General features: G+C 45.0%; 1 protein-coding gene across 1 annotated transcript in view; it reads left to right on the top strand.

The window, feature by feature from the left end:
* NFATC2 (nuclear factor of activated T cells 2) overlaps positions 1-26677 on the top strand; it is an 80339-nt gene that overhangs the window by 20606 nt on the left and 33056 nt on the right. The window contains exons 4-6 of the mRNA XM_086623158.1: positions 7363-7565; positions 9666-9838; positions 20104-20244. Coding sequence (XP_086479284.1) covers positions 7363-7565; positions 9666-9838; positions 20104-20244 — 517 coding nt within the window. The remainder of the gene's footprint in view (positions 1-7362; positions 7566-9665; positions 9839-20103; positions 20245-26677) is intronic.

Raw genomic sequence — 26677 nt, 5'->3', positions numbered from 1 at the left:
TTCTGTTAAACTTTCAGTTGAGATAGTCACAGTGCCTTTAAAACAGGATCAGCTCTTCATAGGGGTAGGGAAACTGAGGCGCAGAGAGGAAACAACTTGCTTACATTGCAATGTAAGGTCGGTGTCAGGAACAAAACCCCCCAACTGCTTTCTTCCGAGAGCTGCTGCCTCTGTCCCAGATCTGTATTTTAACCCCTTGTGAAAGCAGAAATCCCAGTTGGACACTGGGAGTCTGGTTGTCATTTACTGTAAAGAGCAGCAGAGCAAATGAGATTCAGTCCTTGGAATTTTGACAAAATTGTCACCAAAATAAGAAACACTTAAAATTGAGTATAATAAAACCTCATCATTTAGCAGAATCAGATGTTCAAAGATTATCTTCGGAGGCTTTTTTAGATTGCTTTAGTAAGGAGCAAAAAGAACTGAGGCAGAGATTTCCTTCTGGTTTGCGTTCTTTTGCTATGTCCCAAGTACATTAAATTGAACAAAAACATGTGACAAGATTCAACTTTATTGCTCCATGTCAGCTCTAACTGGAGCAGGCAGGCAAGCTGCTACATGATACAGTAAGTGGATGAGGTCTTTGTCTTAATTCCTGATGGCTATTGATATGGCACTGTCTCTGAGAAGATACAGGGAGATTTTCCGTCTTGGTAGGAGTATTGTTGAGTAAAGATGCTCCCCCCCCCAAAATCCTTGAAATTGTTGCAGTCAAAGGGTATTAATGATGGGAATTAGTGATCAAATCCAAGATGCAAAGTTCCTTCTGCCATGAAAGGAGCTGAATAGGCAGGACAGAAACTATGTGCCAAGCCGGGGGTATTCCGACAAGCACATCTTCCTCTCATCTTCTGCAGAGTGTCCAAAAACATTTGCTGGCATGGAAAGCCACCCCGGGACTGGTGAAGTCTCACCAGGGAAATAGTTTGTGATGCCAAAAGCATGAGACACGGGTTTGACTCTGCAACCTCTCGCTGTATCTAGAGGAAGGTGGGCGTTGGGCGAGCTGGGGCTCCTCCGTCCTCAGGCAGCCGGTGCCACAGCTGCATGCTGCTCTGGGCCAGCCTTCCAGGGCTTTCTTATCTGCTTGTGTACAGCAGGAAAAGGGAAGCAGTAGGAGGAAGCGATTTCTCACGTGGCTTTGTATTTGCTTCTAATTAAACGTTGCCTGTCGAGCTCTGTTTTCCCACTTTTCAGTACCGGCCGGGGATGGTCTGTCTGAATCACCCCGGCGCTGCTCTCAAAGCTGACCACACACATGCACACCCCGTTCAGGGGGAAGCTGGAGTGACTTCCACGAGGAGATAGCAAGTAATATGCAGTGTTAATGGACTAAGCCTCATGTTACAGTGAGCTGAAACAAGCAAGAGAGCTGATTACTTTCAAGCAAATAAAATCACCAAGACTAGTGAATTCATTCCCCAATTTTATACTTTCGTTCTGGCAGTAGCTTGCGTTGTCTAGACAGGAAGATTCGTGCAATCAGCTTTAAAGATGCAGCTTTATACCTCCCAGGGGAGAAAGACCTAAATTCCTGACAACCAAAGCTCTGTTGGGATGAATGGGAAACAAATTACTTCCTTCTACGCTTTAAGGCAATCAGTTTCTGTATCGCACAGGGCATCGTTCTCGCTGGGGCTCTTCAAAGGTGCCCGGAAGATTCACAGGTGGTTTTGTCTTCCAAAGCCCTGTTTGTCTGCAGACTTTCAGATGTGCAACGTCCAAACTAGAAATCCCCAAGAAAATTTGGCTCTGAAACCTGACAATTAAAAAGACAAAGGCAGAAGTCTGCAATACTCGCGGTAACCGAGGTGCCGCGGCCGGTGAGCGGTGTTACCGCAGGTTTGTGCCATTTGCAGAATGAGGTCGGCAACGCCTGCAGCAAGGCAGAGCACGGGGGGACGGGGACCTCGGGTTTCTCGCTCCACTTTGGCTGCTCGTCACCTGCAGGACCTGGCAAATCACTGCACCTTTCTGCCCTGCCTTCCCCATTTAACAATAAAAAAGCTGTCCTACTTATCTCTTGTGAATCCTCCTTCCTCTTGTTAATAATGTAATGTAATTCTGTATAAAAGATAATAATATTTAAGCTCAAGTAAATGTGTCCAAGATTCAAAGATCTGAATTCTGAAAGTTTTACTAAATTCCCCCCGCATGTGCTGAAGTTGTATCTATAGGTGACCACCTACAGAATCTTTAATGGATTCACCTTTCTTTCTGACTCTTCTGTCAATTTATGGCTCGGTTACCAGGCAGCATAACTAAGTAGTGTTGCAGGCTTCACTGCAAAGAGATTTGCTATTCATGCAGCACAGCAAAGGTGAACCTGTGCTTTTAAATCCCCACAGCCAGAGGCAATGCCAGCTGTGCGGATGCAGGGTTTGGTTCATCTGAACACTGGGTAGGAACTGATTTAGATGTGAATTTTGAACTCTGGCTTTAAGTGCTCGTGTATTGGGAGCTGGGGTCTCAGTTTGCAAGAAGGCTTGAGTTTCGAAATAGTGCAGAACAAAAAAAGTTGTTTCCTATGCCTGATGTGTGGTTTCAATGGCTGCGATTGCTGGTACTGTTACAGGAATTGTGTTCGGGTGGGTAACTGGACTGCTGATACACAGCAGCTAAAGGCACATCTGCTCATTTTTTGTATCCAGAATTGCATGTGTTTTCCTGAAAATGGCGCTTAAGTACTCCTTTCTCCCAGATTTGACTGGTATTGATCTGTGGATGGAGTGCAGAATGAATGAATTTTATTTATGCAGAGGTGAGCCGACGATTTTAATCGTGCCACGCATTTCCATTTTGTTTAGAAACTCAATCATAGCAGCAAACCAAACAAGAAAAGTCTCCTTGTTGTCTGAATGATGTTATTTGTTTATCTGCCAAAGTACTTTGCATTTCCTCAGGTCACAGACCAGCCCATGTCTGGCTATGTTAATATTATAAGAGTTATGCAAAAGCAAAATTTAAGAAAAAACTGAAAGAAATAGGATCTTAAAATCCCAAAATAGAGTATGGAAAGGTACACATCATGTCTGGCTTCTCTTTCCCCTTGTGGCAAATGTGACTCAAAGGAGTTGGGTTTTTTCCAGCTCGATCTGTATACAGTTTGGGGGAGTTTTATTGTGAATAGGTCACCTTATACACAAAAATATTTCCTCCAGGGTTCTGCATTCATAAATCTTTCTCAACTCTCACTCTTTCGAAACTGAAATCCAGATGATTTTGGCTTCTTCGTGGAAAAAAAGAGTGAAAAAGAGTAAGGGAGCACCTTGGCGCGGGGCTGGTCCTCTGTTCTTGTCGGTGCTGGAACTCTGGTGGCGGGGCATTGTGCCCTCCCCGAGGGCAGCTGCCAGGCGAGCGGCCGTCTGCCCTCCGTTAGATGAGCAGAAGAGCAGGACTGAGAAAGTGAGACTTTTGTGCTGCTTGGTTGTTGCTAAGGGAGGAAAAAAAAGGAATTGCAAAGTTATTATTTAAAAAGATGTTTTAAGTCTTCGTTTCTCTATAGAGTTCAAGGGCCACTTTTACTCCTTATTTGCTCCGCCAAAGATCAGATCAGCATTATGGTTAAATACTAAAGCAGCTGTCTAGCATAGTGGAGGTGTGCAACAGTCTCTCATAGTTCAATTTTGAGGAGAGACATATATCTGAAACATAGCTTTAATGTGTTCTTTTATCCTAGCTCACAATGAATTTTTCTATATAAAAATGCAGCACAAAATATTAACTCATTTCTGTCCCTGCAAAGTAGGGTTAGCATCACTGTTCCCTGTTACAGATCAACAGAGAGGTTACATGACATGACCGAAGCTATGTAGTAAATTGGTGGCAGCGCTGGGTGTGAAACTCTGATTTTACAAAGCTCCTGAAGCGTTTCTGTTGACTTTCTGTCTTCAATTTTTGTTCCTAAGTCATCCTGATGTGTTCTTAGCAAGTGAAAGGTAGATGGAAATGCTTATGGTAAATGATCACCTGTATTATCCTTTAAAACGTAACCAATTAACTCAAGATAAGCACACACTCTTTTAAATGGGGGTACTTGACTCTTTTACATATATTTTTATCTTTGTATTTGCATTTTATAATACTATTTGGATTTTATAGTGATGTCATCCCAAAGCATTGCCATAATGCCGTGAACTGCCAAATAATTATGATACTTTCTTTCACTGATCAAACAGTTGATTTAAAATCTGGTCCTGTGGAGGACCAGGCAGCCTTTTACTATGTGTTTTATACCGCCGTGTCCAGCAGATGATACAAATATTGCCATATGAACAGGCAATCAATTCCTTTTTCTTTAAGTACATATAAATTTATACAGACACACACCCACAAACATACATATTGTTAGAGGACCATGAATAATTTTGCCTTGGGAACTCATTCCATACATGAGCAAACACCACTTAAAATTACTTTTAAAGGTGGCCAGTATTAAAAACTGTGCACGTAGCCAGTTCTGTTACAGCTGCTACTGACTGGGCTCGCTGGAGGCAAATTTTCTTTTGTAATTTATTATCTGTTTTCCTCCATTCCAGTCTCCCACCTATAACTCTGGGGTTTTGTTCTGCCAGGACAGAGGGTAGAGCGAAAGCTGCTTTGCTTACACTGTAGTAACTGTTCCAGTCCAAAGGATCCTCTTGGCATCTTAGTTGGATCCACAAAGAATTACTCTGTCAGGCATGACAATAAGCACGCTCAGTACTTGAAAACTTCTCTCCTCCCTCTCCCCCTGTAAAGACAAGATGGCTTTTGGTCATACAATGGCTTTTCATTGAAGGCCAGGAAATCTTGGTTTTTGAAAGTACCATGCTTAGGATGAGTTTCAGTATGGCTCCCAGAGGACTTGGGCTTAATGGGCCTCTGTGGATAAACAGGGGATGATTCCTACATTCATGCCTGTTCCCAGTAGATCTATCATTTTGACCTCTGTCGCCTTTAATCTTCTATACACTCTATACATTTCTATATCTCCCTGCGGCTGCCATCGTATTTATTGCATTCTTGGCAACGCTGCTTCTCCCATACCAACCCTTGTGCTTGGAGTCCAGCTCTGCTCCTCCACCTCGCTCCCAGAGCAAACTGGCGTGTTTGCACAAAGCCTCGTACCCTATTTTGCCCCTTCGCAATCTTCCGAAGCGCTTGTGCGAGTGAGGTATGGTAGGTGTTCGAGCCGTGGCTGGGCTGGGTTCTGTAATTCTGTCTTTCACAACTGCTACTTAAGGCCTGTTGACTTCAATGGAGCTATTCATGCAAGTGGAGGCTGCAAATTCGGGCCCTTGGGTTGTGAGGTCTCTGGGGCATAGACCCTGTCTTTGTACGCCTTGCAAATATGTGCTAGATGAGTAATGATAGCTCAGAAGAGTGAGTGTCGCTTTACATTTGCCATACTGGAGGAAGGTTGCCAGGATTGCATTGATGCTGCATGTGGTCCCCTTCCAGGGAGGAATTAATCCTTCTATGCAAAGATACCTCCCGCTGACTGGTGAAAAGAAAAAAGAAAAAAAAAAAAGGTTTGGCCATGAATACCATTAGCTTAATCTTCCTTTTCTCTGATCTTCCAGTACTACTCGTTTTGTATGGCTTCATCAAGGTTTTGTATGTGGACAGAATAATTGAAAACAAATTTAGCATGTCTCAGACCATAAAGTTTCCTTTCAGCTAGATCACTGGCTATGCGGTAGATAAATGTCTGGTTTTCATTTTTGGTTATGTGAGAAATTTAGAATGGTTTGATTTGTAATTTTGAATGTTAATAAAGAAGGAGAAATTTCCTCGTCTCCTGGCCTATGGAGGCATTCTGGCTTTCTTGCCTCCCTTGCAGCAAATGCTGTTTATAAAAATGTTATTTAGTACAGAAAAGTCTATTTATGTCCTTGAACCCTAGAGGCCCCAGTCTCTAAGGTCAACCAAGACCCCCTAGTGCCAGGTACTGTACAGTCAGACTAAAAATGCCGTCTCTGCCTGTACAGATGGTATTTTAATGCAGTGCAAGAGGAATGGCTGAAGGTGAACTAACAACTGGGAGAAGGTTGAGTTTTCAAAGAGCAGTGAATCAACCCTGACGCACAGAAGTGATTTCAGGAGAGCAAGAACATATTTCCTTTTAAGACTATTGAAGAATTCTGCAGACAGGGGGATTTGTAGGGTGGAGATGTAGATGTTAAAAGAGAACATCCTCCCTGGGGGAAGAGGCTGATGGGCAGAAAATGCAATGCTGTGAGTGTTTAAGAAGCTGATGCTGGTGTTTGGGGCTGGATTTGGGAAGTTTGGGAGTAGATGCTGATAACTGAGTAGAAAATGAGAGGTGAGAGGGCAAAGAGAAGAGCAGAGCTTTGAAGATGAAGGCAGCAGCTTGTGTCTGGTGTGAGGGACAGAGGGGAAACTGGAGAGACTTCAGGATGGCTTGAGCGAAGTCAGGGGCTAGAAGGACAGTCCTTCCAGCTGGGTTTGAAATGGATATGAGCTGGGCAAGACTGCGCATGCCAAGGCCAGAGAAAGGGATGGGGCAGGGATCATTAATTTCTGAAATGTTTATACATCATTTAACATTTCAGTTCTCAAAATCATCGACGCATTCGATAGATACTTCCTGTTTAGGGGGGAAAAAACCCTATATTTTTACTGCAGTCGAAGTGGGAATCGCAAGCAGAGCTGACGCAGAGTCATTTTACCAAATGTTAAGGTGGACAGAAACTGGCCTTTGCAAGTTGGATGTCACATAGGGCCTGATTCAAAGTCCCCTGGAGATTTTTCATTAGCTTTGATAAGGTCTGGAGAAGGTGCGTGCGGGAGCACCACGTATATTTGCAGGAATGCAAGCAGGAGACTTTCTGCTGCCCCTACTGTGGTTCCTGCTGATGGGACGCAGGACGTGCTGCCCCAGGCTGCAGGTGCGGAGAGTCAGCTCCGCTTTGCAACTTTATCCACCTCACAGAGAAAAATCTTTTGAACCTCATTTAGGAATCAGTCACTGCAAATTAAAAAAAATGTACTCAGAAAGGTACCTTTTGAGGAGATTTATCAATCTGGTTTGGAGACAACCAAAAAATTTCTAGTAATGGAGAGCTTGTCTGGAATTTTTCCTTCTTGATATATTCTTTTTTCCTTCTTGATGTATTCAGTATTACAACCATTAATTACATGTTTTCCATTATCTGCCTTCCTTATGTATCATGGACTTCTGCAAATACTCTTAAGAGGATGTCTGTCTCTGACAGTAGGAAAGACTCTGCATTACACATATCTTCATGTCTCTATATATCTCCATATCTGTCCATATGTCTGTAGATCTGTTTGGTTTCCTGACATGAAGGCATTGCAAGCTCTTTGTGTGATAATGGATTTTTAATGTCTTGCCAGCTTCATGGTTACATGGAGAACAAACCTTTGGGTCTTCAGATCTTCATTGGGACAGCAGACGAACGGATACTTAAACCCCACGCTTTCTATCAAGTCCATCGCATTACGGGGAAAACTGTCACCACCACCAGCTATGAAAAAATCATTGGCAACACCAAAGTTTTAGAGATCCCATTGGAACCCAAAAACAACATGAAAGCAACGTAAGCATATTTCTTTTTATTAGCAAAGTTGAGGAGGATTAAATTGACACGTGAAGTTCCTTCTCCTCTGGAAAGGAGTCACTTAAATGAATAACAATGAGTAAGGATGACTGCTCTGGAGAGGCTCCCCTTTCCAAAGCATCGGGGTGATATATGAGTGTAAGACCCTTTTTACAAAAGTATGAGCAGACAGTTACAAGCACCTGGGTTAAAGCTGCTTAAGGAGTTATCATTTGTCAGCTGTCCGGGCAGGCAGTTTTGCTCTTTACCCCGATTGCTGCAGTGACTATATTGTAATCATCTGTCATCTCCAAAGTCAGAATGGTTTTGTAGGGCACTAAGGAAAATGAAAGTCAAATCTCAAGTCCTTACGCTGCAGTGATGCAATGAGAAGCAAGGAGCAGCAGACAGCAGGGGAAGGGTGTACAGTTCATTTTACAACATGTAATGGAAGAGAAAACATCTCTCCTGAACTCAGCCAAGTGCTCTGGCCGTGAAATCGCACTCTCTTGTGATAGGTTGGCAGAAAAGCAAGTACAGGCACATCTTTTCTGTATTACTCCTGCTAGTTTTATGGAAGCAGAGGGATGAAGTGGGCACCAGTCTGAAACTTCAGGCTTGAACGTGTGCCAGGCAGCATGAGAGTGATTGGTCTGCAGAGGGAAGAGCTGTATCTCTGTCCTTCAGAGGATACTGACAAAATTGGCAGAGCAGTCATGTTTTTAAGCCCCCCTACTTCATCGCAAAACCCATGTTCTTTATATATCTTTTTTCAGAAAATAGACTTCATTCCTCCCTTTCCTTCAAGACTCTCCTTCCCTCTGCACCCAAGGAAATAAATAAACGTCCCTATCTCAAACTTAAGCAGCCAAGCGCTGAATGGAACACGATCGTCTGTTCCTAATGAGTAACCCCGGAGTAATAAACCCCTGCACACATGCGATGGCAAGGAACGGTGTGGGTGTAGGAAACAGCTTGGGGTTTATGCCTCCCAAAATGTGATTTTAATTCATATCATAAGAAGAAAAATTGTATGTCTTTAAAACTGATACCAAAATGGGTTGGCAGTGCCTGTCTAATAACAGTGCAGCCCTGAGGATTGTTGCTGATCTGTAATATCAATAATAAGCTGTAATATTAATATTACTGGAAATTGTAATTGGCATGTTCTCTTAATGTAGATGGGCGTGTTTGCTAGGTTATACTGGACTCTTAAGAAGCTAACCTGCACTTACACCAATATTAAGTTACAACGCTAGTTTAAGCGATCCTAAACCTTTCATTGCTGCTCAGCCCCATCCTTCTCCCACCATCCTCCCTTTGTGCAGGGACATGGTGAAAGGGAGCAGAACACCGTTTTCTGCGCTGCCAGGCTACTGCCTTGGCTGGGAACAACATCCCAGGGCTTTGGAGGATGCCATGGTGACCTGGGCCAGGGCTGGAGAGCCCAGTTCCAGCAGTAATACCTACCTTGTCTGAAAGGAGGGGAGAGCAGGTTGGTTCCTGCTTTGGAGTGGAAATCAATGCTTGTGTTAGAGATTGTGGGGCAAACGTGCCTGGATGGTGCCTGCAATTAGCTGGTTCAACTGCTGCGATTCCCCGTGGAGCTGAACTAATTTGCCCACGTGCAGGCAATCGCTGCTGTGCAGTCTCTGAGCACTGAGCTGCTGGAAAGCTGACGGTGGAGGCTGTAATGCTCTATAGCTCGTGCAGGGCTCCGGCACCGCCGCAGCTTATTGCCTGCCCCAGTGGAAATAAGACTCAGGGTTATAATGTTTGGAGGGTGGCTTCTGCTGTCTCCAGAGTAAAAGCCACCCCTCGCCCTTGGGCTGGCCCTGGCCCTCAGCTGGGACACGCTCAGCCACCAGGCTGAGAATTTCTGGGGAGGGGTCCAGCAGCATCCCTCGCTCACTGCGTGCCTGGGATTTCTTCCCCTGGACCTGCTGAAAAGGCAATAGCTAGATCCTAAAGAGAACAAATGTTTGGAGCTGCTTTTAACCCGGAGATGGAAGAAAACCAGCTTAATCCACTTGTCTGTCACCTATTTCCAAGCTGTTTGAGAGCAGAAACGTTAAGCTAAGTGGCGTGTGTGTTTGGCAGCATTGACTGCGCGGGGATTTTGAAGCTGAGGAACGCAGACATCGAGCTGCGCAAGGGAGAGACGGACATCGGCAGGAAGAACACCCGCGTCCGGCTCGTCTTCCGCGTGCACATCCCCGAGTCCAACGGCAGGATCGTTTCTCTGCAAGCAGCGTCGAACCCCATCGAATGCTGTAAGTACCCCCTGAGATTTGCTCCTTCTCTGTCTCTTGCAACAACGTTGGGCTGGTCCCTCTGCTCCAGGCGAGCACTGAGGGGAAAAAGCCCGACGTGCTCAAATGGGCACACACAAGGTGCTCGGCTCCTACACTGGCTGGGTCTGTGCCACCGCTTGTGACCTGTGGCTCTGTGCGCTCCCTCCCCTGAAACAGGCTGTGGCAACAGGTAGCTCTTCATGGTGCTTAGAGCTCGTGAGGACAGCGAGGGGCTTTGGGGTTTTTGCAGATTTTATTTATTGGCGTGTTGCTGCTGGATCCGTCGGGCTAGCAGGTCTTTTCTGGGAGCCAGTGTGAGTGCACGTATAGGGGTGTATATACGTTCTCTCTGTTTGTGCATGAGTGTGCAAGCTGCCTGCCTTCCTGGGAGGGGTTTTATTTTGAGTGGAGGCACAACCAGGACTTGTTATCCACAAGCTGGCAGGTGGTGGGAGGTTTTGAATTCAGACCTGGGCTGGATCCTGGCACTATGGCCAGTCCTGCCTGCCAGAGGAGTGACCACAGTTCTGTGATCTGAACTGTGGCAGATCTGAACGGGCACATGCTGGTTATTGTTTTTTCTAGATGTCAGTGCTCAGGGGTGTGCAGCTCAGGAGGCTGCAGCTGAAGCAGGGAAAGCCCAGGTTGTTCTGGTATTCCCCTGAGGGACAGAAGAAAACTTGCAGTTTTGATTTCTGGGGGGCAAATCCCACAAGCGTGTAAGCTGAGAAACCTGCGCCTCCCACTCATTTTAACGTACTGGATCTTGAGAAAGAGAGGCCCCCCGTGTTGCAGTCATTTCTGGAAGGGCTCCACCCACTTTGCTGGTTCATGTGCATCCTGTGATGCCTTTTGTTGGTAAATGGTGCCTCTTCAGTGGTTTGGGGATTTCACAAATACAGAATGAACAGTTTTCCTCTCCCATTGCTGAATGACTCACCCCTTTAGCAGAACCTGTCTTGCCATAAGTCGTGTAAAGAAAGTCATTGAAGAGTTTCTCATGTGTGAGTTTTATTTATTGAGATGCAGGCTTTACTTAAATAACGACTGTTTAGAATAAGAGGGGAGCCAATTTTGGATGGGAACTCAAGAGAAATGGTGACTAGTGAATTATTGATGGCAGCTTTGAATAAAACAGTAGAAATGATGAAACAAGGCAAGGCTAAGGAGAGGATGATGGATATGTATGATCTCTTGGCAATGTTTATGAGAAGATGCCGACTATCAGAGCATTTTAGCAGCTGAATGAAGTGTCCAGGCACTGTGATGGGGAAGGGAGAGTAGTGGGAGTAGCCATCACCTTTCTCCGTAGGAAACGGTTACGATCCTTTATGGGACCAGATGGCTGAAACAATAGTGGCCTCCACCCCAAACTTGTCCCTGCTGAAACAAAGGCCCATTTGGTAAAGGAAACGTTCAGCAAACTGCAGCTTCTGTGGATAGGAAGGGAATTGCAGCAAAGGATCACCTGGCTTCTCCCTCAGTATCTTTTCCGAGTGGAAACAGCCCATTCCTGCCAGCAATGGGAGCTACTTGGGTGGGGAAGCTCCAGGTGTAACAGTTCCACTGTACAGAAAAACGGCACAAGCCCAGAGCAGAGGGTGGATGGTCCCTGGGTCGTGCAGGTTGCCCTGCAGATCACACCCCACTTATGCAAATTCTCCTACATGAAAAGCAAATATGAGTTAGCCAGGCAGTTCTAAGACCCTTCCACAATTGCACATTGCATTTGTGCCCATCACCAAAGAGCATTCAAGCAGAAATCTGGTCACGGTTTACGGAATAAGATCACATTTTTCCAAATTGTATGCACACACCTAATTTGCCTGGGAAATGACTGCTCTTTGCAGTGGCTTGTTTAAGATGTCTAGGCATTTATCCTGAGATGTGTTTGCATTGATGAGTCTTAGGGGCATAAAAAAACCTAAGAGTGGAGGTACCAGTAGAAGTGGCTTGTTTTTATAATTAAAGTATGAAAATGTTGGCTGCATAGCAGACATGAGCAGACAGCCCCTACAGGAAAAAATGTATTTGTTCCCCAAGAATAAAAAAAAAAAAAGTTTTATTCTTGAAATACTGAATATAATGGCAATTTGGAGAGATATGTTAAGGACTATGCTTTTCTAAACTCATGGAAGCAGAGTATAAATTGACCTGGAGTAATAAGCCTCTTCCATTTAGAACGTATGTTGCATGTTCAGCAACATTTTTGCATTTCAGTAGCACTTCCTGATCTTAGCCCAGTTCTGGGAAGATGGTTAAAAACATTAGTGAGTGCAGCCGGCGTTAGTAACGCAGCTAAATCATGCTGGCGATGATAATCTCAGTTTCTCCCAGACAACCTGCGCGCGTTGCAGAGCTCGGTCCCGGGTAAGCTCAGGCGAAGAGAAGCAGCACACTGCGGCTCTGTGACATCCTATCCTTGTGTCTCACCTCCTGCCTCTGTGTGATGCTGGGACTCTCCCATAAGATCTCTCCTGTCTGGTAGCCATGAATAATATCCCGCCGGGAAAGCCTCAGTAAGTAGCAGCTTTAAGATAACTGGCTGTTTCCCTACCAGTGGGGTTCCCCCGAGAGCACTGTTGCTACCAACAGAATATCTGAGTGCTCTCCTCAGCAGAAGCCGATCCCGCTGAAAACTCCCACCGGTGTCAGCAGATCATTAGCTGCAATGAAGCAAGAACTGTGAAGTATCTGCTTTTCACGGGGCGATTCGGTTCCACCTCATCTATGTCACATTCAGCACTTGACAGGTTTTAGGACGGGATTTCACAGGTTCAAAGCATCATCCGGAGCAAGTTCCTCCCCAGGCAGCTGTGTGGGACGACCAAGGAGGCGATACGTTGTTAAATGATCAGTTATGCCTTAAAACGGACCTCATATCCAGACGAGCCTGCGCATCCAGGAGCTTACAGCTTTTTGTTCTCCTGTTGCCTGTTGATTCCTTCTGAGGCCACTGAGGAGGCGAAGGCATTTGAAAGCCCTCTGATAATTGTAGCAACAGGGCATCACTTACTTAGGGATAAAAAGCCCCTGTCTTGTAGGTGTGGTGCTGGAAGGGTGAGAAAAATCCCTTCTCCGGGGTGTCGCTCCACGCCAAGCGGAGCATCCTGGAGACACATCCCAGCATGTGCAGGTCCGTGCTTTAGGCACAGGCACAAAGCAGCTCGTGGGGTGAGCTCTGACTGGGCCAGGCAGGGCTGTCACCGAGCTGCTGTCGTGGAAGGTGCTGGCATTGTCGGTGTGCTGGGTTAGTGGGGGAACGGGTCCCTTCCAACACAGCCACGACAACACCCCACTTGCCCAATCACCCGTGGAGGGCTTTGGTATTTGCAGACCTGATAATTATTTTCAAACTGTTCAGGCAATTTCTGTAACATTGGTTCTATTCATTCGCTTTGATTTACCTTTCACAATGAGCCGAAACTCATTTCTCAGGGAGTGATTGATTGCTGGAGTTGTGTTTCTACTCCTCGCTGAAGCATCCGCGGAGCAGAGTAGGAGCAGTATTGAAGGGAGTTCAGAGCAGGCAGCTTGTTTTACTCCGTGCTGTCAGCAACCAAAACCTACTTTATGCAAGTGTCTGTGAGATGTGAGTGTAAGGCTTGGGAATATCATCCACGCTGCGTCACAGTTTTTATTCTAAGGGATCCTGGTTAAAGCTTCCCAAAGTGTGTCACGGTTCTTGTTCTGTATAATCCATGTGTGCCGATACTAAGCTGTGCTCATGAATCCCTTAAAATGTAAACGATTGCACTTGGCATGAGAGGAGGAGTCTAAAATCTTGTTCTTATAATAGATATTCCGAGGTGGTAAAAACAAAACAAACAAAACTTATTACTAAAGAACTGCGTGTCCATCTGAGGAATTTAAATAGTTTCTATTATTGACCATATTTTGTTCCACTAAATTTTGTCAAATATCTTATTTCCCTTTAATCAATTTCCCTGGAAGTTTCCTTTATTTTTCTCTCCTTCTAGTAGATTTTCCCATAATATTAGACAATCTGAGCCTAGGATATGTGACACATTAATAACTACAGGGGAAAGAGCTAGTCATGTCAAAGAATGTTGTCTTGGCAAACCAGCAAGTGCTGTTCCTTGGCTGGGAGCTGTGCTGGTTGGAATACAATGGCAGGCAAGAAGGAGTCCTAGTTTATTGAGATAAAAAAGCAGAAACCAATGGTCTCTTTGCACCAGGGAGATAGATACCCATTTGCAAGTTTAACTGTAACCATGATTATTACGAGAGTAGCATGATTTCCAGTTGAATCAAAGGATTTTTTTTTTCCCCCTTTCATTTCAACTTCAAGACAGTCAGGCAGCTGACACAAGAACTGGTGCTTTTTCTAATGTAAAATTCTTCTTTCTCCTAAAGCACAGAGTTTAAAAGTGAATTCTGACAACATTTGCCACTTTCTATGAGCAACCAAAAGATTTCAGTCTGGAAACTCTGAGTCAGACAGAAGAAAATGCCCGCCCTCTCTGCAGGCTGCAAGCCTTGCTCTGGGAATAAACTCCCGTTTACTTTTTGTCTTTGCAATACCGCTGTTGGTAAGAGCAAGCAGCCCAGCGTGTTACGCAGAACGTGGAATTTTGAGCATAATTTCAGCTCAGCAGATCTCTCCTCCGCAAGGCATTAAAGGGAAATGCTGTCCATACCCGCAGAGATGATCGACAGAGAAGTGAACCGAGGCCATGGTTTTCCTGTCGTTAATCACACGCCGGTTTGGTGAGCTGGCTGCAGTTCATAGAAAGTGTCATACTGATCTGACACTGCTGCCATCAGTGCTTGTCACTCCTCCTTCGCAAGGACATCATGAAATAAATTATGTGCAGAGAAGGAGGTGGAGAAAAGCCCTCTGGTTTTGATGCTTTTTTTCTTGGATGGCTCTGCGCAAACTGCTGATTAAGTCTTACTGGCAACAAATTAGAAACCGTTGTAATTCATAGAATCATAGAATCATAGAATGGTTAGGGCTGGAAGGGACCTTCAAAGGTCATCTAGTCCAACCCCCCTGCAAGGATTCATACTGGGTTCTTCTTTTCAAAGCGTTTAGATCACATTTTTAAGGTTTCCCATCTAATTACGAGGGTTGGAAATTTGCTCCTCCTACCAGGAGGTAATTCATCCCATCTCTCCGATTAGAAGATTCCTGCTGTCTAGGCTGCCTTCCTGATGTCCACCTGCCTGCTGGAGCTGCCTCCTGCCCTTGGTCTTCCCCTGGCTCCCACACTGCAGCTCCCCAGCCTTTGCCTCTCCTCCCACCATGAAGCTCAAGGTGCTTCAGCGTGTGGTGGTCGGGATCAGAGTCTCTTAGGACACGAATGTGTTGGATAAGCACTGGGCACAGGAGCTCTGCTCCTATCAGTTCTACCTCAGGTGGGAAGCTCGTAGTAAATAGACACAGTGTGACAGGAGGAATGAGATACTGACTTTGGTTCATTAAGGTTTGCACTGAGGTGGAAGAATTAGTCCCACAACAAATTACACCTCTGCTATTGCTCCTAGGGTTCGGGGTTCGTTTTTTTTAGCGTCAGACACTCAGCTCTATCTGCTCTTCTCAAATCCAACAGAAATCAATGGCTGGAGCCGAGAGCCTTTGAGGATTTGGAAAGACATGTCAGGAGTGGTGAGTCATGGATTGAGGGCTTCCAGCAAGCTGGGATGAGCTGGGGCTGCCCTGGGCAGGGGGAGGAGAGAGGGAGTCCAAAGAGGGACCTGGACATTTGGCCTGGGGAGACTGCTGTACTGGGAGTGCAAGTTGTGACCCCATCTCTTTTAAGTAGCCGCCTTTTTTGGTTTATTTGGCTCGTGATGGCTGTTAGAGGTAATTAGAGATAGCTCTAGGTTTGTCCTCACTGAGGGGCAGGTGAGCCTCAGTCCTGCTCCTTGTGATCACCCTGATAAGATAAGATCTCTCCTGAACTGTGGTCAGCTATGAAGTCAACTGGTAAACTTAAGCTCTGGATCCAGTGTTGCAGGTGGCAGAAAGATGGCATGGAGCAGATTTCCCTCTAGCAGCTATTCTTTGGCCTCTGTTTGCACAGAGGTGTGCACGGAGGCCTCCAGCTGCTCTGCAGAAGGCGGCGCTGGGATAGCGCGCTGATGCATGGAGGCTGTAGAGTATCTCCGCTCTGGAAGTGTCGGTCAGACCCGTGCTGCTCTGCTCAGAGTTCACAAGCCCGTTCCTCCCAAGAGGCAGATCACGTTAGTGTTTTTACTTTGTCTACATTACCCGATCCAGCCCTTGTTCTTATTGCACATGCAGGGAGAGAGATTGCCGAGACGGTTCCCCTCCGGAGGCTCTTAAGAGACATTTAGCTTCAGTTAAGACTCCTCATAAAACGAGTCAGCTTTTGGGCAAGACAAGGCAGCACTTGGAAGTCCTCCAAGCTGGTGGAAGGAAACACGATGCTGAGGCAGAGCTAGAACCGCCGTCCCAGGAGATGTGTGCAGGAGGAGCGCTGATGGAGAGCTGGGTGGCGCGGAGGGAAAGGGGCGGTCAGGTGGAGCTGGGATCCCCTAAAGACCACAGCAGGGAACACAAGCCCATTTGTCACTTCGAACCTGCTAGCAGCAATGGGCAACACTCTCCTGGCGGCGATTTGGAGCCACAACAGACTTATCCAGGCAGTTGGTTGTTTCAAAATACCACTTTTTCTTCCTGGAAAGCCAATAGTTTCTGTGCCAAAAAAGGAACGATTCTAGATACTGTGGGCAGATGGAGGAGCAAGAAACATCTTCACCCCACCTTGGCACGCGTCCTTGCAGTCAGCCCCGGGCTTGCGGATCCGCTGCGAAGCATTAAGCCTGCCAGCCCACAGGTTTAGGCTGCCTTAACCTTTCTTCCACCTGCTGGCATAGGGAAGGGGATGAGAAGCGCCCTGTGCCCCTGCGGTGGGTGCGGGGGAGCTGGGGTGGGCTGCGGCAGCAGGGACCTGCCGGGCGGCGTGGGGGCTGCTGACCCCCGGGCTGCTGCTTGCCGGAGGTGGTGCCGCACTCTGAGACAGGAGCTCCCTTTCTCTCTTGTGTCGCTGTGTGCATTGTGTTTCTTGGCACCCTGCATCCATGACATCTTGATTTGCAGACAGTCAAATAAAATAGAAAAATAATGTCCCCCGTTAATAGGTTGACACACTGCTTCAGGCCAAGTGTGAGTATTTCTATAGCATTTGCTTTGCTGCCTTATGTCAGTAACTGTTGCTATTGAAAGTAAACACCCCAACTGGTTAAATCAACAGCGTTTTGTTTATTCAAAGCTCATAAACTCCAGTAGCTGTAGGTCACTTTATGAAGTGCCAACCCCTGGGGGAAGAGAAGGAATAGTGTGAAATTATTGCATGCAGTCCACCCATCATGAGCCTTAGAGGAAGGGGATTTATTGGCAATTAATATTTCTTGCAGAGGAAAAAAAAGTAATCCTATTGATGCAGCTCCATGCTGAACCTTGAGCCTCCTTATTGCTGGAAATGGGGAATGGAGTGAAACCTTCTTACAGGCCTGGGTTAAAAAAAAAAGAAAAATCTTGGAAAAAGAAAAGTGTTTTTTTTTTTTTTAAGTGGGAGGAGAAGAGTGCAGTCAAAGTGGGGCAGAGGAAATCCGGCACTCAGTAGGTACCTGTATTCCTCCATCTTTCCCTTTAGCATGATATTTGCATTGAGAAACTCAACTGAAACACTTCCAAACGATATTCTGCTGAATGTATAAAGCACACATGGGTTTTGTACACCTCCAGGGGTGACAAGCCTGGGTCAGGGCGAAAGCAGAATGCCTGAACATAGCTCTGCATCAGCCTGGCTGCTGCTGGCCTCGGGGCTGTGGCAGCATGGAGCTGTGTCGGGGTTCCCCTGGAACACCTCTGCCCATCGCAGGCTTCCCAGCAGCGCTGCTGAGGCTGCCCCAGCTCGGCTGGGGATGGCGGAAGGGTTTTTGGCATTTCCTAAGAGCCGGGATGCACGATCCCAGTGAACCGGCTGTCCTCCGCGGCTCCCTGGTAGGTCGCAGCGTACACAAACACTGCGCTCTATGGAAGTTGGACAGAGGCTTGGTCTTCAGCAGCGATTTCCAACTTGCCGAGATCCAAATGTAATTAAGATGAGTCAGACGGTTATTTCCAGGCTAAAATTTATCCTTCCTCATCCTGAAAAAGCCTTGAGAACCACTGATCTGTGGGATGTCAAGTACAAAGCTCTCCATTAACACACTGAAGTCTGAAGGTGCTATAGATTAATCTGGAATTTTGAAGATTTGGGGTGCTTTGGAAGTGAAATTTGGGGATTGAATAGGAATAAACAGTGTCCAGGGCAAAGCTTAAATACATTTTCTGTTGACTAGTGTAGAAATGTTTTCGATGATTGCTATACACTCTTAAAACTTTGAGGTTACAAATCTGTCTTTGTGATAAATCCAATTATGAACTCATCAAAAATTTGAGTATTTAGGGAAAGGAATTAATCATACAGCCATGTGAAAGAAATTAGCAGTTTCTGTGAGAATAATCTGAATATATATTCTTAATTGGCAGTATCTTAGCCTAGCTGTTGTTATATATTTGAAAGGAGCAATGAGTCATAAGGTTGTTTTAAACAGATTTTAAAAAATGCTTCTCAAACAGCACAAGCAAGTTATAAATATTGAATTATCTATATTTTTAACAAGAGCAAAAGCTCTGTGTCATGACTGGCAGAAAGGCTTCAGCTGAGCTTGTTCTTGCTAGAAAAGTGTCTCCCCACTTCTACAGGCACCTGTCTGAAAGGTTTAATGCTTCTGTTTTCCCAGCAAATATTTTAGCATTTTCTTCCTGTGGTGGGATCTGTACAGCTCTCACCGCAGCCAAGAGCTGTTGGGTTTTCAGCTTTCTGAAGGTTGCACAGCAGTAAAAGTGTGTCGGGACCAGGTCACAGAAAGCACAGCCTTGCCTGTGTGCGAGCGGAGGGCCAGCGCTCAACATATAGGATAATATTTCCTTAGTTTTGGCTCAGCGGCCAATGGTGTTTGGTGAAGGGAAGACACAAGTGCTCAGGGTCTCTCAAGAGCAGGCTTTTTGTCAGAGAAAGTTAAAATCCAGCCAAGGCAGCTGTTAAATAGATGAGCGGCATCCTCTGGAGGCCTTTCCTGTTGGGGTGGATGAATCTGGAGGAGTTTGAGTGCAGGTCATGAACTCGCAGTTCACCAGACCCAAACTGCTGCCCACCTGGTCTGGTCACAGGGAAGCTCATGATATTTTCCAGCTGTCTGTGTTGTAGGGAACCATTCTCGCATCTTCGCTTTCTTCGGCTCCCGCCGCTTGTTAGCACACTGTTCGAATGGGCTTGCAGGGATGATGACCAGGAGTCTCCGGAGCTTATTCTGACCGTGCAAATGGCTGTTTTAATGGGATGAGAGGAAAGTAGGTGGAGAGATGGTGATATCCCGGTTTTCTGGCTGGGGAAAGAGCGCATAGCTTGCCAAAGCCACGCTTCAAGTTCGTGGCCAAGAACAGTAAAGACCATAGAAATCCTTGATCACATACGTGCCCATCTGGATTCCACCCGACCTTTTCTTTCCTTGCCTTTTGTAATGAAACTCAATTTGCAACACAGGGCCCTGCTCCTCAGATGTTCAGGCCTCTGCAAAGCATCCCTGCAAAAAGCCCAGGCTGCAGCAGAGTCCCGGAGTGACCCCTCCTGCTCACCAGCACGAACACGGCTTTGTGATTGCCCCTCTTGTTGTGTGCACAAGGCTCCGTGCCTGCACATGGAGATGGTGCTTTTGTTGGCAAATGGACTGTTCCATGCCCAGTGCAGTCCCTGTTCTGTAGGAGGCAGTGGGCTTTTGTAGAAGAGGTTTATTTTTATTTTTTTTTCTGAAGAAATTCAGTGTTACTCAGTGGAATCCTCTCTGCAGGTGGAATTTTTGGGCTCCAGGGCTGTAGTGTGCCTGCATTTGAAAATTTGGCCATTTATTTGGAAACAGACATGGGCAAGTTCCAGCTCATTCATCCAAGCTGTCCTTTCTCAAGGACAAGGAGCAAGGCCAGCACAGCTGAAACGCTGCAGCCAGCTCCTGAATGTTTCCAAATAAAATGCCTTGAGTAAGTTTATTTTTCCCTCTCAAACCTAAATTTAGCACCCTGGAGAAGCTGCTTTGGCAGTCAACGGATGGTAACGATGACAAGATCGATCTGTGGATAGTTCTGGGAAGATTTGGAAAGTCCTGGTAAAACAGAGTTGGTTTCATTCATGTCTGCAATTTGTCCACAGCCCAAAGGTCTGCTCATGAGCTTCCAATGGTTGAAAGACAAGATATTGATAGCTGCCTCGTTTATGGAGGACAACAGATGATCCTGACTGGACAAAATTTCACAGCAGAGTCCAAGGTGGTGTTCACAGAAAAAACATCAGGTAAGGCTTTTTTTTTTTTTTTTTCCTAACTTTCCCTAATGGGATAAGGCAAATCTGTAGTGCTGTTGTATCTCATGGTCTCATCCTGAGATTTGTGCTCATGAGTAACTCTACTCAAGTGAGTAATCTCATTCAAGTTCATGTAAGTAAAACCAAATCACTTGACTTAACTGTGTGAGTAAAATTAGACTAGGGAGCAAATATTTGTGTTGTTGGTTCACAAGAATACAGACACTGGAAATGAGCAGGAACAGGATATGTTATCAAAGAAATGGGATGACCATTAAATGTTCCTCTGTGCTTGTTCGATCTCATGTTTAGGGAATGCTACTGTAGAAATCATAATTGAAATGAACATTTTTTTATTGATCTGAACTGCAGGCAAAGATTGCTTTTTCTTCCCTTTAGAAGTGTGGGGGAGAATGTACGTACTTTTTTATATCAAAGTAAAATTATTTTTATACACATACAGATAGACAAGAATACATCACTGCATCTTCCATATTTTTTCAGGTATTATTGTATATGCTCAGACTGTAGCAAAACGAATCAAATTCAATTCAAAGGGAAAGGCCCCCTGTTACAGCCCAATGCTTCTTTTTTTTTTCAGTAGAGCTGCTACTTTTTAAACTTGTCCTGCCAAAGTTTTCAGGTAATCTTGCTAGCCCTTGGGCAACCATGAAGGGGAAACAAGTGGCAGATTGTAGATTCTCTCTTATTCTTTATCTTGTCTGCTTGCACAGAGCCAGTACAAAATGGTCCCAAGCCCTGACTGGTGTTGGACGAATATAAATAAACAGTAGGAATAAAGAATGGGTACTGGGAGTTATTTAGTTGCCTAGAATCACCTTTACTGCCTTTCCTGAGCTGTCTGTATTGTGTTTTCATAATGGCATGCTATAGTAAACATCACTTGGTTTCTAACTGAAAGAATACTTGACCCCACAAAGTGTCCTTAGCATGATCTAATGGTTAAGATGGGCAGCAGAAATCCAGGTTTTCTTGTGTACAGGAGGAAATGCAAACAAATGCATTCTGCTGTAGTTAGTTACCTGTTTTTTCAGCGCGAAATTGTTTCTTTTCTAATATCATACGCATACAGGCATTTCATCTCACCTCACTAAGCAGTATGTGTATTTTATTGGATTTTCTAAGGCTTTTGCAAAGGGACATGTGTTTCTTTGTAAATGGTCTGGACTTGTTTAACTTACCCTTCATTAGCCTTGATTTTCGTATTCTAAATGCTGTGCTCTGCAAGGATAACAACAATGCCAGGGATCAAAAAAGCGCTTTGCAAATATGAAGGGCCAGGCTGTGCCATCTTTTACTGCTGTTGATTTCAGTGAGACAAAGGACTTAGCAGTATGAAAAAGCATCAGCCTGTTTTATGTAAACTTTGTGTTTGCTTTGTGCTGTTAATAAAACATGTTCCTCCTAAATTTTCTGTGGGTAAACTAAGGTAGAGGCAGCATGCATGATATATCAGTGATTTACAGGGGATTTAGGAAATTGCATCGCCCAGGTGGACTGCATATATATGATTTATGGAGTAATGCCTTTGGCAAAAAATAAGAATCTAGCCAAAAATTAATGTATGTGGGCATCAGCTGGTGATGTGGTGGAGAAAAAAGCATGCTATGGGGTTTCTTCCCAGCTTCTTCCCACACCACCAGCAAGCCATGCTATTTTACAACAAGAATGAAAGGCTCTGGGCCTCTGAACTGTGAAGGTTCAGATGAGCCTGTGCAGTCAGAGCAATTTTCTTGGCACCTTGTATTTCCTTTTAAGCCCGCGTATTAATTCCTTCCCACTGTGCTGCCACTGTTCCGTCGGTGTCAGCGAATCATGAAGGTGCATGGGAACATGCTTGGCAGTCTGCAACTGTACCTGTCCCAAGAATGTTTTGCAGTAACTAAAGGAGATGATACACTAAAAGGAGGTAGCTCTTAATGCCATTTCGAGGAAACATCCAAAATGCCCTGCCCCTATTTCCATATAAGAGCAGAGAAGGCTCTGGCTGGAATAGATGTTAGACAGTAAAAAGAACAACAACATTTTCCACACTAAATCTAAAGGTTTTCTTCACTGCTGGGGAAACTATGTTTTTTTTCTTGTTCTTTTTTTACCTCCTGGTAGCAGAGAGGCATGACTTATCCCAGCGGCGGTGCCCAGTCTGGAGCAGGGATTTGCATGCTGGTGTTCCATATCCTGCCTCCCCACCGCAGCTTGGCCTCTGCAGGCAGTCTCAGTCTGCTGGACTTTGAATACATGATTGGCAGAGGGGGAATTTAGAGGATGGGAGGCTCAAAGTCAAATCTTTGGTCTGAATCAGAAGTCTCTGTAGTTTGAGGTGGGTTATCTGGGGGACTCTGCTCCGTTCCGAAGGCGAGCTTGTTCTCTGTGTATCCATGAACCGTTTTATAATGCAGTGATACCTCTTACAGATAGGCCCTGAAGTGCTTTTAAGTGAAGACTGCTTTCTTTAATAGGTATATCTTAAGATGAGGAAGGTGAAGGAGCTGAGCTGGATATGCAAATTATGCAGGAGCCGATCTGATTCCGGCTGACTGCAGCAGATTGAGAATTAAGCCTTTGTGCTTGGGTTGTCAGAGGTTAATGAGTTTCCCAGCCTGCCTGAAAATTAGGATCTTACACACCTATAACTTTCAACTTTCCTCTTCATAAACTGTAGATAATTTTCATTATCATTACCATGTCCATGCTTAGTTGTCGTTGCACTAGGCTGCGTGAAGACAGAACAAAAGGGGCCAGTTCTGCAGCCTGAGTGATCACTTAGAAGCGTCACGGGGTGGAAGGAGGACGTGGATCCTGCGCTCGCCTTGGGGAGCTCGCTCGCTGCAGAGCCGATCTGCGCAGCACCTTGCAAAAAGCGCTGATAAGCTGCTCAGAAGTGAAGTAAGCCACAATAAACATCCCGGTGGGTGGATAGTGCATGGCTGGTGTGACCTTGTCATTGTCGCACCCTCTTCCAGAGCGCGCCGCTGCCCCGGGGAGCCTGTGAAAGAATCGCACCTTTGCGAAGGCAGGCAGATGCACCAGCTCGCAGAGGAAACATGGTTTTCTTTGAGTTTCATTTTAACAGCTCACAAGCTTTGTCTATGCTAGCAAGTGGTATTTGATTTCCCACTTTTACCGCCACTTTTAGCTCTACTAGTAACGACAAGGGTGAGAGCAGTAGTGTAGGTAACCAGCTACTAGCTTTCGGCACACCATACTCCGTGAGCTCCTTGACTTGGCTTGTTTGTCCAGGGTTTAAGATAAGAGTAGCAAGACTTTTTTTTTTTCCCCAAAGACCTTTCTGCAGGTAGCTTTGTGCAGCGAGATATTCTCCTGTTAATTGTTTCATAGACTCTAAAATCTGGGTGCACCTTGAATCTGGGGTCTGGATCATCATCTGCAAGGAAGCAGGTGCTGAGAAGGTGGCAGCTAGGGTGCCTTGCCACACTGAGGAAACTGCTGTTGGGCTCACAGTTGTAAATTAGGTTTTATCCCTCAGGTGGGATACTCAATTTCATTTTCCTCTGGATCTTGTAGGCAATTCTTCACTCATTATTAGCAACGCGGAGAAATGCAGAACTGCTTATATTTGAGACTGAAATACAACATGCTTCTAAGAACAATAATGAGCAATTTTTACTTCTCTGTTACACAGCACTACAGATATGTATATTTCTTCCTAGAAATACCTGGAAAATAAAGAATATTGCCCAAATTATGCTGGGATGTCATTATGAAAATAACTGCCCTGTTGTATTACGCGAGCTACAAACTATTGCAATGAGCTTGCCAGTGAGAAGTCTGTAAAAGTCTCTCATTTTAGGCTCATGACAGGAAATGGCAGCAGGAAGCGAACTGAAGGGGCTGGAGCTCAGTGCTCTGTGTGCGAGAGAGGGGATAAAGTACTTGCCTTTGAAGTGCTGATGCATAAATAGCATTCATTTTCTTAATGATAAGGTTTACCAACATGCAAGCATTATAGTTTTGAGTTCTTTTTAGGGTTATCTCTTCCTGATGAAAGATTGTTATCTGTAGCTGCTGTAAACCAGGGGAATTCATGAATTTGGTACACTCAGTCCAGCACACAAAAGCAGAGTTTGGCTGAAGGAGATTTAAGATCTGAACTCAGAGACACGTAACTGAGCCCAGCTGAATAAAAATAGGTCAGGGGAAGCAACTAGATCAGATTGAACGGATAGAAATTTTCGAAGTGCATGTATTCTTTTAATTTTGATCTAGAAGAGAGAGCTTGAAGAGCAGTCTTATGGCTATCAAGGATTTGGAATATGCTAAAGGTCAAGGGTGTTAGTGTTTGGTTGTGGCCCAGATCTTACAATGCAGTTAAAAAAAGAAAAGGTTTGGAATTCCCCCTTTTAATTGTCATGTAATAATTTGCAAGTCAGATGTTGTTGGTTGCATTGTGTTTACTCCCATTTGTGTACTGGTTACTGCTGCTCTGCTGTAAGTGATAGAGGAGTTTCGTGTTTCTCTGGGAGAAAAGTGCAAATGGACTGTGCTTTCCCCTGCCAAACTCTTATGGTGGCCACATGGACATCATGAATCATCACTAGAACAATGTGGGTGGTGGAGGAACAACCCAAACAGAAAGCGTACATCTTTGGACTAGATCCACCATAAATCTTTCAATTCGGCCGTGCAGTGTAAAGAGAGGAGGTGGTGCTCTCAGTGCCCTTTGAACTGATGCAGCTGTCAAGGCCTCTGAAGCATGGACACTCAAAGTCCATTTGATAAAAATAAATCTTCCCAGCTCCGTATTCAAGCAATGGAGTTCTAGTTTCTTTCTCCCTTGAGTTTCTGCATGTCTGTCACCTCAGTGATCTCGTGACAGTGGTTTCTTAGGATGCTAATAGCTAGACTGGGTGAGCTTGAACATACTTGAATGTTTACTGGTTTCAGGAGAGCTCACCACAGGGAAGGATCAGGACCATTGTGTTTGGTGTGTTGGTGGCGAGTTGAGACTTTCATCTGCATGGTGCCCAAAGTGCTGTGTCTGAATGGAGGCACTTGCCTCTGTTCTCTAGAAATGAACCACACAGCCTCTGCCAACATGCCAAGACTCATGAGCCTTTCTTCTTCCCTCCTGCTCGTACCTCCTCTGTCTCCATCCCGTATGCCCTTTGGCATACCTCGCAGCTTTACTAAAATATCTGAAATATGATTCACAGGGTTTGTTGCTCCAGCTAGGGCAGTCGCATTCATGTCTTCGCACACAGCAGGAGCAGTATCATGCTGCTTGAGGTGTGCATCAGGCCTCCAACCTGTGCCCATCCTCCTTGAAATTGGTGGCTCTCGGCTTCTCGGGTATGTATTGCTGTGCAGCTCTCTGTCAGAGATGGCTGTAGATGGACCATGCTGGCTGCAGTGGCTCGTGTGCTCAGAAGCGCCCATGGCCACGTGTACCCATTTTATCCCAGTATATTAATTTACATCCCTGGCAATAGCTTGCCTATCTCTGCAATAACAATAATGATAATAACTATTCTGATGATACAGTGTCTCTCTGATTTCCAGCACTTTTGTTCATCTCTCATTGCAGATGTGTACTTTATTTTAACTCTGGGCAACTCATTTAATTTCTCCAAAACATATTACTTTCACTTTTACAAGCAAACAAGTAATTTTGCTCTCAAATTCGCGCTTTTCAGTATTCTTGCCGCTTCACAAGCTAGCAAATAAGCCCAGCAGTGCTTTCTGGTTTTGGAATTTCCACTTTCTAGAGAAAGTTTTGTTTATAAAGTGCAGTAAGTTGGACCCAATGATGCTATCAATCTTCCTGTACCTTTCCCTCCAAAAGTTAAAAGGAAATCACAGCTCCCTAGAAAGGCATTATATTCACAACTTATAACTAGGGAGAGTGAAGATTTGTTAAAGATATATGTAGATATAGTCACATTGCACAACAGATTTTAAAAATATAAAAAAAAATCCTATTTTATAGTTTCTAATATCACTCCCTTCTGCCCTGCAGCTGCAGCAAGAGCTCAATACTTCTGGGTGTTTGGGCATGGGACTTGCTTGTGAAAAGCAGCCAGAGAGTTCAGTGAAATGGGGTAAATCCTTTGGTTTTTTTATTTGCAACAATTACCTCTTTGAACTTAATGATGCAAAATTAATGATCCAATTTTCTCAGGAAAATTAAAGATAAAAAAAGACACCAAAAATTTTTTTAAAAACTTCCTTTTTTTCCCCCCAGATTCATCCAAAAGAGATGTTTGCTATCTGACCTCAGTAAACAACTTTAAATATTTAATGCAAGCTCCAAGCTCCAGTTCTCTCCCTGAATTTCTAAATTGATGAACTGAAATAGAGGGTTTGAGTTATGGAGGACTGAGAAGAATGGGTCATATCTTAGAACTAGGATCATAACTCAGTCATAGACACAGTCCACTGCTGA

This window comes from Tauraco erythrolophus, chromosome 18 (genome assembly GCF_009769465.1).
Source record: "Tauraco erythrolophus isolate bTauEry1 chromosome 18, bTauEry1.pri, whole genome shotgun sequence".
NCBI classification, from domain to species: domain Eukaryota; kingdom Metazoa; phylum Chordata; class Aves; order Musophagiformes; family Musophagidae; genus Tauraco; species Tauraco erythrolophus.
This window is presented reverse-complemented; position numbering and strand designations above follow the sequence as displayed.